The 12265-nt window shown below is 36.6% G+C and overlaps 1 protein-coding gene across 1 annotated transcript in view; it reads right to left on the bottom strand.

The window, feature by feature from the left end:
- The window catches only part of CD200R1 (CD200 receptor 1), a 53779-nt gene extending 41514 nt beyond the window's left edge, over nt 1-12265 (bottom strand). The window contains exon 1 of the mRNA XM_055124509.1: nt 12202-12265. Within this exon, the coding sequence (XP_054980484.1) occupies nt 12202-12265 (64 nt within the window). The remainder of the gene's footprint in view (nt 1-12201) is intronic.

The raw sequence follows: 12265 nt of genomic DNA, 5'->3' as shown, positions 1-12265 counted from the left end.
TAAAGTTTTAAAATACGTTCAAATTTAAATAGCTTTCAGCAGAAGGCAAAATATCATTCATGTACAAAGTTATAATTGTATCTCATGGTAACCACAAAGCAAAAACTTTGCAAAAAGTTTGCAAAAAGCAGGAAACACAAAGCAAAGTATAAAGAAGCAAAACAAATGAACAAACATGACAAAATAAAAACAAACCTTTCCATTTTGACAACAGAATAGTCCTTACCAAGGGCGAAGGTAGGTGGGAGACACCATATTGGGTACAGCCAATTCTAGTAGCTGGTAATTAAGACTTTTAGTAGGAATCAAATAAATTTAGATTCCTATATGACTTTCTCTCTCATCTCGCTTCTCACCTTCTCACAAGTAATAAGAATACTGGAATAATTTTTTTCAAAATTTCAAGCTATTGCAGCCACACGACCTCATATCTCTTGATTCTCAGCAATGGAAAACAAATTATCAAATGCTTCCTTTTCAGCAGGCCCGACTTTGGAAGGGAGGGAAACTCCAAACAATAATAGTGAATTTTTTGTTGAAATATTGTATATAATCAAAGTAAAGAGAAAGTAAAGTGAAATTTATCAGCTACACAGGTGGGGTGGGGGGCTGGAGGGTGGGGGGGTTGGGGGAAGGTATACTGTGATTCTTGGTGGTGGAATATGTGCACTGGTGAAGGGATGGGTGTTCGAACATTGTATAACTGAGTCTTAAGCCTGAAAGCTTTGTAAGTTTCCACATGGTGATTCAATAAAAAGAAAAAAACAAAACAAAACAAAATTTTGAGTTACTTACATCTGAGTTTAACAGAGACTCTGGGAATTAGGGAGATGCAGGACATTCAGTGCCCAAACCTGGAAAGTCCCAAACTAGGACAGCTATTATAAAGTGAAGAAATCTTTCCAACCCTAAGACTCATCATATGAACTATAAATGAAAAGATTAATAAAATTATAGAATTTTAGGGGCTGGAGCGATAGCACAGTGGGAAGGGTGTTTGCCTTGCACATGGCCGACCTGAGTTCTATCCCTGGCATCCCATATGGTCCCTGAAGCACTGCCAGGAGTAGTTCCTGAGTTCAAAGCCAGGAGTAACCCCTGAGCATTGCCAGGTGTGACCCCCAAAAAAGAAAAATTTAGAGAATTTTAAATATATTACAAACCTAAATAAGATGGCCAAAAATGTATAAAATAAATGTTGACAAGTATAAAATTGTGCATAATATTCATTACATATATGATAGACAAAAGGCTAATTTACTGCACAAAATATATAACAATTATAGTTTCTATACAGAATTTAAAGACAAAGTCACAGTCTTAAAATATTTCTAATTAAGCTTTTGTTGGAGAGGTAAAACTAGCAAAAAAAGAAAAAATAACTAAAACAATAAATGTGGCTTCGAGCAATAAAATTAATTCTCTAGCTATTCACAATAGCTAAAATCTAGAAACAACACACGTGTCCAAGAACATATGGCTGGATATAGAAACTATACTAAATATACACAATGGAATATTATTCAGTCATCAGAAAATAGGAAATCATGTAATCTTTTTCCTTCATAGATGGGCCTGGAGAGCATCATAATAAGTGAAATTAGTCAAAAGGAGAAAGATAGATGCAGAATGATCTCTAATATTTTAGATATAAAAACATAAGGAAATAACAAATAGACAGAGGCAACAGAAACTAAGAAGGTCTTTAGTAGGAAGCTTCCCACAGCAGGCTTATGGAGAGGAAGAGGATGGGGTGCTGGAAACACTGGGACAGTGATGGAGGGAAGCAGACACTCTGTTTTCTGTGAACAGTGTGGTGCTGGAGTGTGTTTTGCATGAAGCCTTACTATTAACAGTATTATAAATCAAAGTGCCTAAAATAAAAGTTTTAAAAATTCTTTAAAAATGGAGTTTCAGGGCCAGAGTGCCTTACATGTAGCCGACCCAGGTTCGATCCCTGGCATCCCATATGGTCCCCCAAGCACCACCAGGAGTAATTCCTGAGTGCAGAGCCAGGAATAATCCATGAGCATCGCTGGGTGTGATGCAAAATAAACAAACAAGCAAATAAATAAATATGGAGATTCCAAAATAGAAATAATCAATGTCAAATCACAAGGGGAAAATCATAAGAGTAAGGCTGGAGAATTTTAGGAACTATAAGAATAGTCTTAGTTCAGTGAAGCAAAACCAGATCACAGGGAGGCCAATGGAAGTTATATGTCAGTAAATGCAGATGCACTCCTTCATGAACGTTTACCTTCCAAGTACAGGAGAATGTATAGATGACTTTATCATCATATGTCAAACCTGAAAGAAATGCAACTAGATCTGAAACTCAGAGAACTTAAAGGAGATGTAAGAACACGGCATAACATATTTGCAGATATAAAGAGTAAGAGCTAGAATTGCAAAAAGGAAGATAAAATGGTAAAGCAGAATCCTACAGGATTAGGAAGAGAGAGGTACAAAAGATTTACTTTTGTAAACACCGTTTAGTTACTGAAAAAGAGAGTAGAAAGACAGAAATCAAACCCAGAGTCATTATGCAGTTTAAGTTAACATTTTCTGAGTATGTCTACTCAGCATCAGATAACTATGAAGACCTCTAGGGAAATATGAAACAAAAGTCTCTGCTCTCAAGAATCTCAACATATACAAAATGGGGAAATTAAGTGGCCAACAGCCATTTGCTGAGAACAGAAGACAACAGCAGCAGTTCAGCCCCAATACTATGCTCTTATTCCTGACACCCAACTGAATCAAATATTTGTGAAATCTAAATGCTCTGGTTTGGGGGCTGGAGCGATAGCACAGCGGGTAGGTCATTTGTCTTGCACGCGGCCGACCCTGGTTCCATTCCCAGCATTCCATATGGTCCCCTGAACCCCACCAGGAGTAATTTCTGAGTGCAGAGCCAGGAGCAACCCCTGTGCCTCGCCGGGTGTGACCCAAAAAGCAAAATAAGTAAATCAACAAATAAATGCTCTGGCTCTATATTCAAAAAAATATGATTAGGAAACTTGATATGACCCCATTGTATCTTTAATATTTTAGTATCTGAGCTGGGGGGGGGACCATCACACAGGCTGTACTCAGAGTTTCTTCCTGGCTCTGTGCTCAGGGGTCATTCCTGGCAGTGCCAGGAGGAACTAGAGGTAGAACCCAATTGACTGTGTGCAAGGCAAGCACCTAAACTCCTGTTCTGTCTCTCTTGCCTCATCTTTAGTATTTTAGACTCTGGAGGGTACTGTTTGGAAGTTGGTTTAAATGCAGAGTTTTAAAATCAGAGAGATAAAGCCAGATTGATGATAGTATAGTAGGTAAAGCTCTTGCCTTGTACATGGACTATGGGAGTATAATCTCTGGCATCCCACACGGTCCCCCAAGTAGCACCAGGAGTAAATCCTGAGTGGAGAACCAGGAGGAACCCCTTAGTGTTGATAGGTGTTGCCCAAGACCTAAAAAGTAAAATAATCAAACCAGAGAGATCGTACAAGTGTTAAGGTGTTTGCCTTACATGTGATCAGGCCACATGGGGCCCCATGCACCCCAAGGAGCTCACCCACAGCAGAGTAGGGATAGCCCCTAGGCACCAATGAGGAAGGTCACAAAAATAAATTCGACATTTGTGGTTTCAAACAATCTCTGGGGAACATCTGAAGAAAGTAAATGAAGGATAAATTGAACAATTTTTGAGATTGAAATTAATTTTACCCTTTGAATATATAAATATTCACAATTAGGTCTTTTAAATTTTTTTCAGTATCCCAAATAATATCATATAACCAGATGTTCTTAATATAAATAAGTCTCTGGAGAACAGTATCATTTTGTGGTGAAGTAAATGTCAAACACAAATATTAAACAACTTGAAACTGCATCTATGCCCACCCAATTCAGAATCACTGGATTTTCTTAAATGATACCCTTTGAACACAGATTTTTCCCTATGTTAGTAGGAAAAATAAATAGATCCTTTCCCCTGCGAGCAGTGGTATATTCTCCTTTCTTTATAACCAGTCTTTTATAATAAGTGCCTACAACACCAATTTCCTCCCCACCCACTATCCTCCATATAAGCAAATTGTGCAACAAAATTCAAACCACAATTTTGAAGATTAGTATCAAAAGTTGAGAATCAAACTCTGGTTTCCATGGTACTAATGGTCTTGGTGTGCATGGCAGATTTTGAAACTATTAACCACTTTCCTTTCCTGCTGAACCCCTCCTTAGCTTCTACCACTGCCTCTATGCTTTTTCTAGCTTTCTCTGAAAACAACTTTATTCTTAGGAAAATTCGTGGAGATATTCCACAATGTTTCACTTGCTTTCACTCATTTTACTGTTTCTCATTCTCCATACCCATAATTTCAAGCAGACCTCTATTCTGTTTATTCCTCTTTATTTTACTGCTTCAGTTGCACTTTTGTCTTTCAGTCATCTGTCTGACCTATCTGAAATACTCACCACCTCATTTTGTCATTCACTGTTTCCTGCTGGTTTCATCTTCAACATCACCTCCATGTAGCACACATCCCTTTGCTTCAGTTCAAACTTGACTTACCCATGACATATTTCTCTCTATCTCTATCTCCTTATACACATATAGTAAATTGCTTTTAATATCCGTTTCCTATCTAAGCTACAAGAGGCCAAGCTCTGAGGAGCAGGATACATCTGTCTTGTTCAAGTATCACCATATGAATCCCAATGTCTGATACATAATAACTCTCCCTTACTTAAAAAAAAAAACTGACCCACATTTTAGCTATGACTTATTTTTTCTTAAACAAGAATCCAAGAATCTTAATGCTTAAGAAACCATTTCTCTTCACTAAAACACTTATCATTTGAAATGTATCACATCTAAAAATTCTAGATTCTCCCACATATTCTTACCACATCTCTTTTCCTTCTCTATTTTTGGTACCACAAAGAAGTTGCAAGATCAGTCATCCACTAAAAAGTAGGACAAAATCTTTAGCAATATCTTGGATATATCTGAGCTTTATTTGCCACAGACACATAATTTAAAGGCTTCTAAAATTCTTCCTGGCTAAAAGTATTATATTCAATAGTGCTATGCATCTTGATTTCAAAATGAGGGAATTATAATCCAAAAGAGGATAAGCGATTTTCTTGACAATTACACAGCTAGTGATTAGAATTTCATCTCATGATAGACATTTAATGACAGCACAGATGTATGTAAGAACCTAGAAACTGGTGGAAAGGGGAGTTGTTTCACTGAGAAGAATGAAAATTGACAAAATATTCAATACACACATAAAATTTATAAGGCAAAAAAAGGTATTTAATACTATATGATATGCCATCTGAATGTTCAAGACTATATAACCAAACAAACCAGTTCAGTGGGTAAAACCACAAAAATAATTTAAAAGACAGACTTAGAGTCCACTCTGGGGCCAAGAGACCTGCAGATGATAAGTCTATATTCTGAAAGAAAAATAGAAAACAACTATCTGAAGCTACTGTAGAACGTAAAAAGTGAAGAGATTCTTCAATATGTCAATCCTTGGAATAAAAAAATTGTTCAGAGGCTAGAGAAATGGTACAGTGTGCTTGCCTTGCATGCTTCCAATCCAGCTTTGATTCTCAGCATCTCATATCGTTCCCTAAGCACTGTCAGGAGTAATTGTTGAGTGCAGAGCCAGGAATTACTGAGCTTCACTGGGTGTGACCCCAAAACCAAAACTAACAACAAAAAGTCTCAATGGGACCAGAGAGACAGTACGGAGTTAAGGCACTTGGCTTGCATGCTATATTCCCTAGCACTGTGTATGGTCTCCCCAGCACCACCAAGAGTGATACCTGAACACAGATCTAAGAGCACTGCTTCACATGATCTCTGAGCACTGCTATCAACCTCCCCCAACCTCCCCCTACCTAAATGGCCCAGGATTGGGAGAATAGTTTCCATTTCCCCCATTTTTAGTCTCATGGAGGCCTGCAGTTAGAAGCACACTAGTAGTTAATGGAAAATACATATTTTTCCAAATAATGAAAAGACAGGTTTGGAGTAAATGTGGTCTCTGGAAAATGAAAGACTAAATTTTAAATCTTATGAATAAACTCTACCCATGTCTCAGCCATGCATTGCAGAGCTCTGGAGAAGCCAGGGAGCTAAATGCAAAGGACCATGAGGGAGAGTTTGAGCCTGACCAAGTTAAATGTTTCCTTGGAGGAAAGAAAACCATTATTCAGAGTTCAGAGTCTCTACTGTAAAGCATTATCAATCCAAATAAAATTACTTAATATAAGGAGAACCAGGAAAATGTGGCTCATTCTTTGAAGAAAGAACATTAAAAGGATATCAATCTCAAATTGATGCATATATTTGAACTAACAAAAAGAGTACACTTAGGCACTTCCCTTGCATTCCGCTGACTGACTTCCATCCTCACCTCCCAAACACTACAATGCAAAGAATGATTCTTGAACAAGGAGCCAGGAGTAGCCAGGTGTGCCCTTGCCCCCAAAAAGAAAATGCAACAATAAAATATATCCAGTCTTAAGGCAAGAGTGATAGCACAGCAGACAAAGCATTTGCCTTGCACACGGCCAAACTGGGTTTGATCCCCAGCATCACATATGGTCCCCCAAGCATCACCAGGAGTAATTCCTGAGTAAAGATCCAGGAGTAACCCCTGAGCAACGCTGGGTGTGACCCAAAAAGCAAATCTATATCTATATCTATATCTATATATACATATATATATATATATTCCAATCTGACAACCAAAGAGGAAAAGGATTTGGGTAAAAAAAAATACCACAATTGTCATAAGATTTCAATCTAGTGGCAAAAATTCTAACATGAAAGCTTACAAACAAAATATTTGAAGAAATAGTAAGTAAATATTTTCCAAATTTTGTTGTAAAGCACAAATGTACAGCTTCAAGAAACTTAGTGATTCCCAAGCAGGACAAAATATAATAACTGTATAAAGATACATCATATGTGCTGGAAAAAAAACAATAAAAATAATTTGAAATAAGTGACATGAGAAAGGTAGATTATATTTAAGAAAACTATTGTTGAGTGTCTGCTGACTTCTCATCTCTATTAACTTCTTATAACTATTGTCTCACACTGCCTCAGTGAAAACGATATTTTTAAGGTAATGAGAAAATTGAACACTAAAGGAGAATTCTACATCCAGCAAAATATGCTCAGGAATGAATTATTAGGAGCCAGAGAGAAAGTGCAACGGGTAGAACACTTACTTTACACACGGCCTACCTAGTTTTGATCCCCAGAATCCCATATAGTACCCCAAGAACTGCCAGGAGTAATTTCTGAGTGCAGAGCCAGGAGTAACTCCTAAGAATATGGGCCCCCAAAATAAAAAATAATTTTTAAAAAATCATAAGAGAGGCCAGGGAAATGGCTCAGCAGGAGAGCAGTTTGATTCATGGCTCCATCAAAAAAAAATAAAGACTTAAAATTAACTAATAAAGTAATAATGATTAATTATACAATATAATTATATACAATTAAGTTGTATTACCACTGTAATCCCGTTGTTCATCGATTTGCTCGAGCGGGCACCAGTAACGTCTCCATTGTGAGACTTATTGTTACTGTTTTTGGCATATCAAATACGCCACGGGGAGCTTGCCAGGCTCTGCCCTGCGGGCAGGATATTCTTGGTAGCTTGCCGGGCTCTCCAAAAAGGATGGAGGAATTGAACCCGGGTCAGCCATGTGCAAGGCAAATGCCGTACCCGCTGTCCTATCACTCCAGTCCATAATTAAGTTAAATAACAATAAAAGTTCTCAAGATAAATAAATAAATACAAAAAACATGCCATGAGTTCATAAAAGATCAATTTCCACAATAAGTAGGGACAATCCATTTGCTTGTAACTTTCTAAAATAGTGAATCAATATTTTTATAAAAAGTTGAAAAATATACTGCTAGTGAAGAATCTAATTTTTTTAAAAAATCTGGGGTGTCCATAATATATGTTAGAAAATAATGTTTGAAAATGAGTGAAATAAGGAAAAGAATTTCCCAGAAGGTTTGGTCATTTTAATGTAATAAAATGGTTGCCAAATTAGTGTTATTTTTAGTACCTAATAGCACATTCTAAAACTCAGTTTTTAATATTTTAGCATTTTGATTAAAATGAGCCTCACAGATAGTTGTATCTTATAATCACTGTTGTTTTTTCTTGTATGTTTTACAGTAACTGTTAAATTTGCTATGTGTTCTCTGAAGCATGAAGACAATTGCAATTCCTTGGAATTTCATTAAAAAATTGTCATGGACTCAGATAGAGAAGGGAACACCAAGTAGAGGATGTTGGGAGGACCCATTGGGCTTGGAAGATTCGAACTGAAAGTAGACTATAGACTGAACATAAAGGCCACTCAATACCTCTATTGCAAACTACAACACCCAAAAGGAGAGAGAACAAAAGGGAATGCCCTGGCAGAGGCAGGGTAGGGTGGTGGGGAATGGGGTGGGGGTGGTGAGAGGGATACTGAGATCATTGGTGGAGGTGAATGGGCACTGATGGAGGGATGGGTAAACGATCACTGTATGAGAGAAATGCAAATACAAAAGTTCATAAGTTTGTAACTGTGCATCACAGTGATTCGCTAATAAATTTTTTTAAAAAAATTGTGGAGGAAATAAGAAAAATAAAATGTCCCAGAAGTTGTCTAAAACTTTTTTTATTGAATATTTTCTTAAAAGAAGAAAGCAACAACATCAAAACCTGAAAAAATGTCTATCAATGTATTGAAAGAAATTGCCAGAAATAATAGTAGAATACTTTTTTTTTAAGAATTTCTACACTAGGGGCTGGAGTGATAGCTCAGTGGGTAGGGCATTTGCCTTGCACACGGCCGAACCGGGTTCTATTCCCAGCATCCCATATGGTCCCCTGAGCACCACCAGGAGTGATTCCTGAGTGCATGAGCCAGGAGTAATCCCTGTGCATCCCCAGGTGTGACCCAAAAAGCAAAAAAAAGAAAAAAATTTCTACACTAGAAATGTTCCTAGTAATACAGAGGATATATTACAATGAAAAGCAAACTGCAAGCATTGTGTCCAAAAGAAAGACTCTAACAGTATGACTATCCTTGGTTTTACTAGATTAATAGACAATTTCAAAATTTAGTGATTGAAAATGTTCATCTCAATTTTATAAGAAGATAAGATGTTCATTGTAATTTTATCTTCTTAATTTAGATTGCTGGTAACTTTTAGGTATCTCTCTCTCACACACACACACACACACACACACACAAATATACACACACAACCTTTGTACACAAACTAGTAAAGCAAAGTAAATTAATGAACTTAATGAGAACTGCCCTTTCTCTTTGTTTACAATCATTTTTATTTTATTTTTTTACAATCTTTTTTTTGGGGGGTGAGGGGAAGTAGGAGTGGAGGGAGTCCAGAGTCCACTCTTAGCCATACAAAGCCACACAAAGCCAACCAACCTGACAGTTCAATGCTAAGGCCCAAGGGCACAGCCCTGCTCAGGTCCTGCATTTGCAATTGCTTTTAACAATAAAATCTTTTTTTGTTTGTTTGTTTCCATCTTTAAAAATCTTGTTACCAACAAGCTCTATCTGGATTTTTATCTTGTTACTGCCTGCCCCCTGGTGGAAAGACAATGATAAATTCTTTAAAAAGAAATTAGCCCTGGAGGTAGGGTGGGGAGATTCCTTCTCAGTAACTCATGATCTCAATGTAAGATTGAAATTCATTTTATAAATGGTAGAATTACTCTAATTGGAACAGTAAAATAAAATTCTAACCCAAGAATAAAACCTAGAAGATAATAGATCTTCTATTATAATAAGGAGAAGGAAATGAGAAGGAAATGGCACAAGTGACAGAGTGCAAGTCGAAGGGGACCAAGCCTGGGTGACCTTGGCTTTGCAGCAGACCATCAGGGCTGTGTCCCCGCAGTTATTTTCATAAATGTTTACTAAAAAATAGCACTTCACTTAAATATATAAAATAAGTGATTAAAAAATTAGTATTTTTTTGTTGTTGTTCGTTCGGGGGTAACACCCTGTGGTGCTCAGGACTTACTCCTGTCTTTGTACCCAGTGATCACTCCTAGTAGTACTAGTAGTACTAGTAGTTGTAGCTCAGGAGACCATATGGAGCGCTTGGAATCAAATCAGGGTAGGCCATGTGCAAAGCAAATGCCTTACCCGCTGTACTATCTCTCCAGCCCACAAAACTAAAAAATTCTTTAATGCTATGTTTTATACTGATGTCTTTAGCACACACATTTTGTGTGTATGTGAATCTATCTAGTATAAAATGTGAGCTCTTTCAGTTTGGCAAATCAGTGACAAAACAATACTACTAATAAAGACATAAACTCATGTACCAATTTATCTGATTCTCATTACTCTGGATTATTTTCGAAGTAATTTATTGTGTCAAATCACTGCACATATGGAAATTTGTCCCTTTTTGTAACTTGATGGTAAGTATTTTGATAGCTAGATAATTATCAAGTACAGACTTCAGAGATTTATAGAGTATGTCTTGTTGCATTCAGAACTTGTCTCAAAATTTAAATATGTAAACCATTAAGATTTTAAATTATCAATTTTTTAATCTAAATATTTCTTTTATCCAAAGGACATGACAGTATTCCATATATAACTCCTTGCCTAGACAGTTTTATTTGCCATATTAGGTCCTAAAGAAACCTAATATGTCCTAAATGTCCTAAAGAAATCTTAGGTTTCTTTTTTTTTTCCCAATAGATATCTGTGATTGAAAGATTCAAATAGATAATATTTTAAAATCAAATGCCTCATTCAGTTAATAGTTAAGTAATATCTTACTCTTTTCAGTGATGTGCTTTTATCAAAAAACATGTTTTTCAGTGATGTACTTTATTAAAAAGCATAATGACTAAATATAATAAGGAGAAATGGCAATGCAAATGTTCAAAGATGCTTATTTATAGGCATGTATTAATAAATGGTATGATTTTCCATACACTCAATATATGATTTTTTTTGTCTGTCCTCAAGGCTTGCTCCTGGCTCTGCACTTAAGGATCACTCCTGGTGATGCTCCAAGGACCATGAGCTGGAATTAAACAGGAGTTAGCTGCAGACAAGGCAGTGCCTAAACTCCTGCACTATCTCTGTGGTCCACTGCTAGTATAATCTTGGACAAATCGTTTCATGTTTCTAATCTCAGTTCCTACTCTAGTGAAGAAGTGGAGAGATGTTTCCCATGCCAACTTTACTGGGTTGTTGTACAGATTAAAAGGGAAATGGTATGTAAAATTCTCTATAAAAGTTCAATAAGTTTTAATTATTTTGTGTGCACTCATCAATAAGATTAATATATAGAAAAAAGTTTTTCTAAAAGACAGGCAAGATTTACAAGGAATTTCATCTAAGAAAAATATTTTTTTTCTTCTTCCAGTTATCAAATTATAAAGCTTAAGTGCAAATGCATTGTTCCCGTGCAGCTCTCCCCTCTACTAAAAGTGAAACCTGAAAACTCCCTCCCACATAAACTCCTACCTACTCAAGTGAAACCAGGACACCCCCACAATAGGCAGATTTGGGTTCTTGACAACTCCTACAGGAACCTAGATGTTGAAGAATGTATTATCTAACCCAAAAAATGTCTCTTCCATTTTGTTAGAAATAAATTTAGACCTGCAACACATACACGCCATAATTATAATCATTATAATTTTTTAAAGCATCTAGTCATGAAAGTGATAAAAGTCAATGCACATTGCTAATCTAAACCATTAACAATGTAGACCTAAATGGGTTAGAATTCTTTTTTAAGGGAGAAGAAGAAAAAGAGAACCTGGGTAAGTTGAATAGCTACTAGAAGTTATTTCATTTATTCTGTCTCGTTCCAAAAATGTGATGATGGTTAGGGGAATAAGGAAGTGGACAGTGGGGTAAATGATAAAGACACGTATGATGCAGTTTGTTACTTATAAGGAAAAATCAGATAAGAGAGAAATGAAGAAATAATAAAGTGAAATATTTCTGAGAATAATCTCCTCCCCCATGTCTATGGTTGACGTTAGGTTGTATTGCTCCATAAGAATGGCTGAGAAAGCTCTGGAAAAGCTGGGAAAGCTAATGATCAGGTTTCTCACAGTAATTCTCCTATCACTCCCCCTCCCCAAAATTCAAACTTACGAGTCACTAAGAAGACGGTCACAGTCAGTAGCTGTAGATGAGAAGCTCTCCAGGGGCAGCGCAT

The sequence above is a fragment of the Sorex araneus genome, chromosome 2 (genome assembly GCF_027595985.1).
Source record: "Sorex araneus isolate mSorAra2 chromosome 2, mSorAra2.pri, whole genome shotgun sequence".
Taxonomy (NCBI): domain Eukaryota; kingdom Metazoa; phylum Chordata; class Mammalia; order Eulipotyphla; family Soricidae; genus Sorex; species Sorex araneus.
The sequence above is the reverse complement of the archived record's forward strand: the minus strand, read 5'-3'. Positions and strand labels throughout refer to the sequence as shown.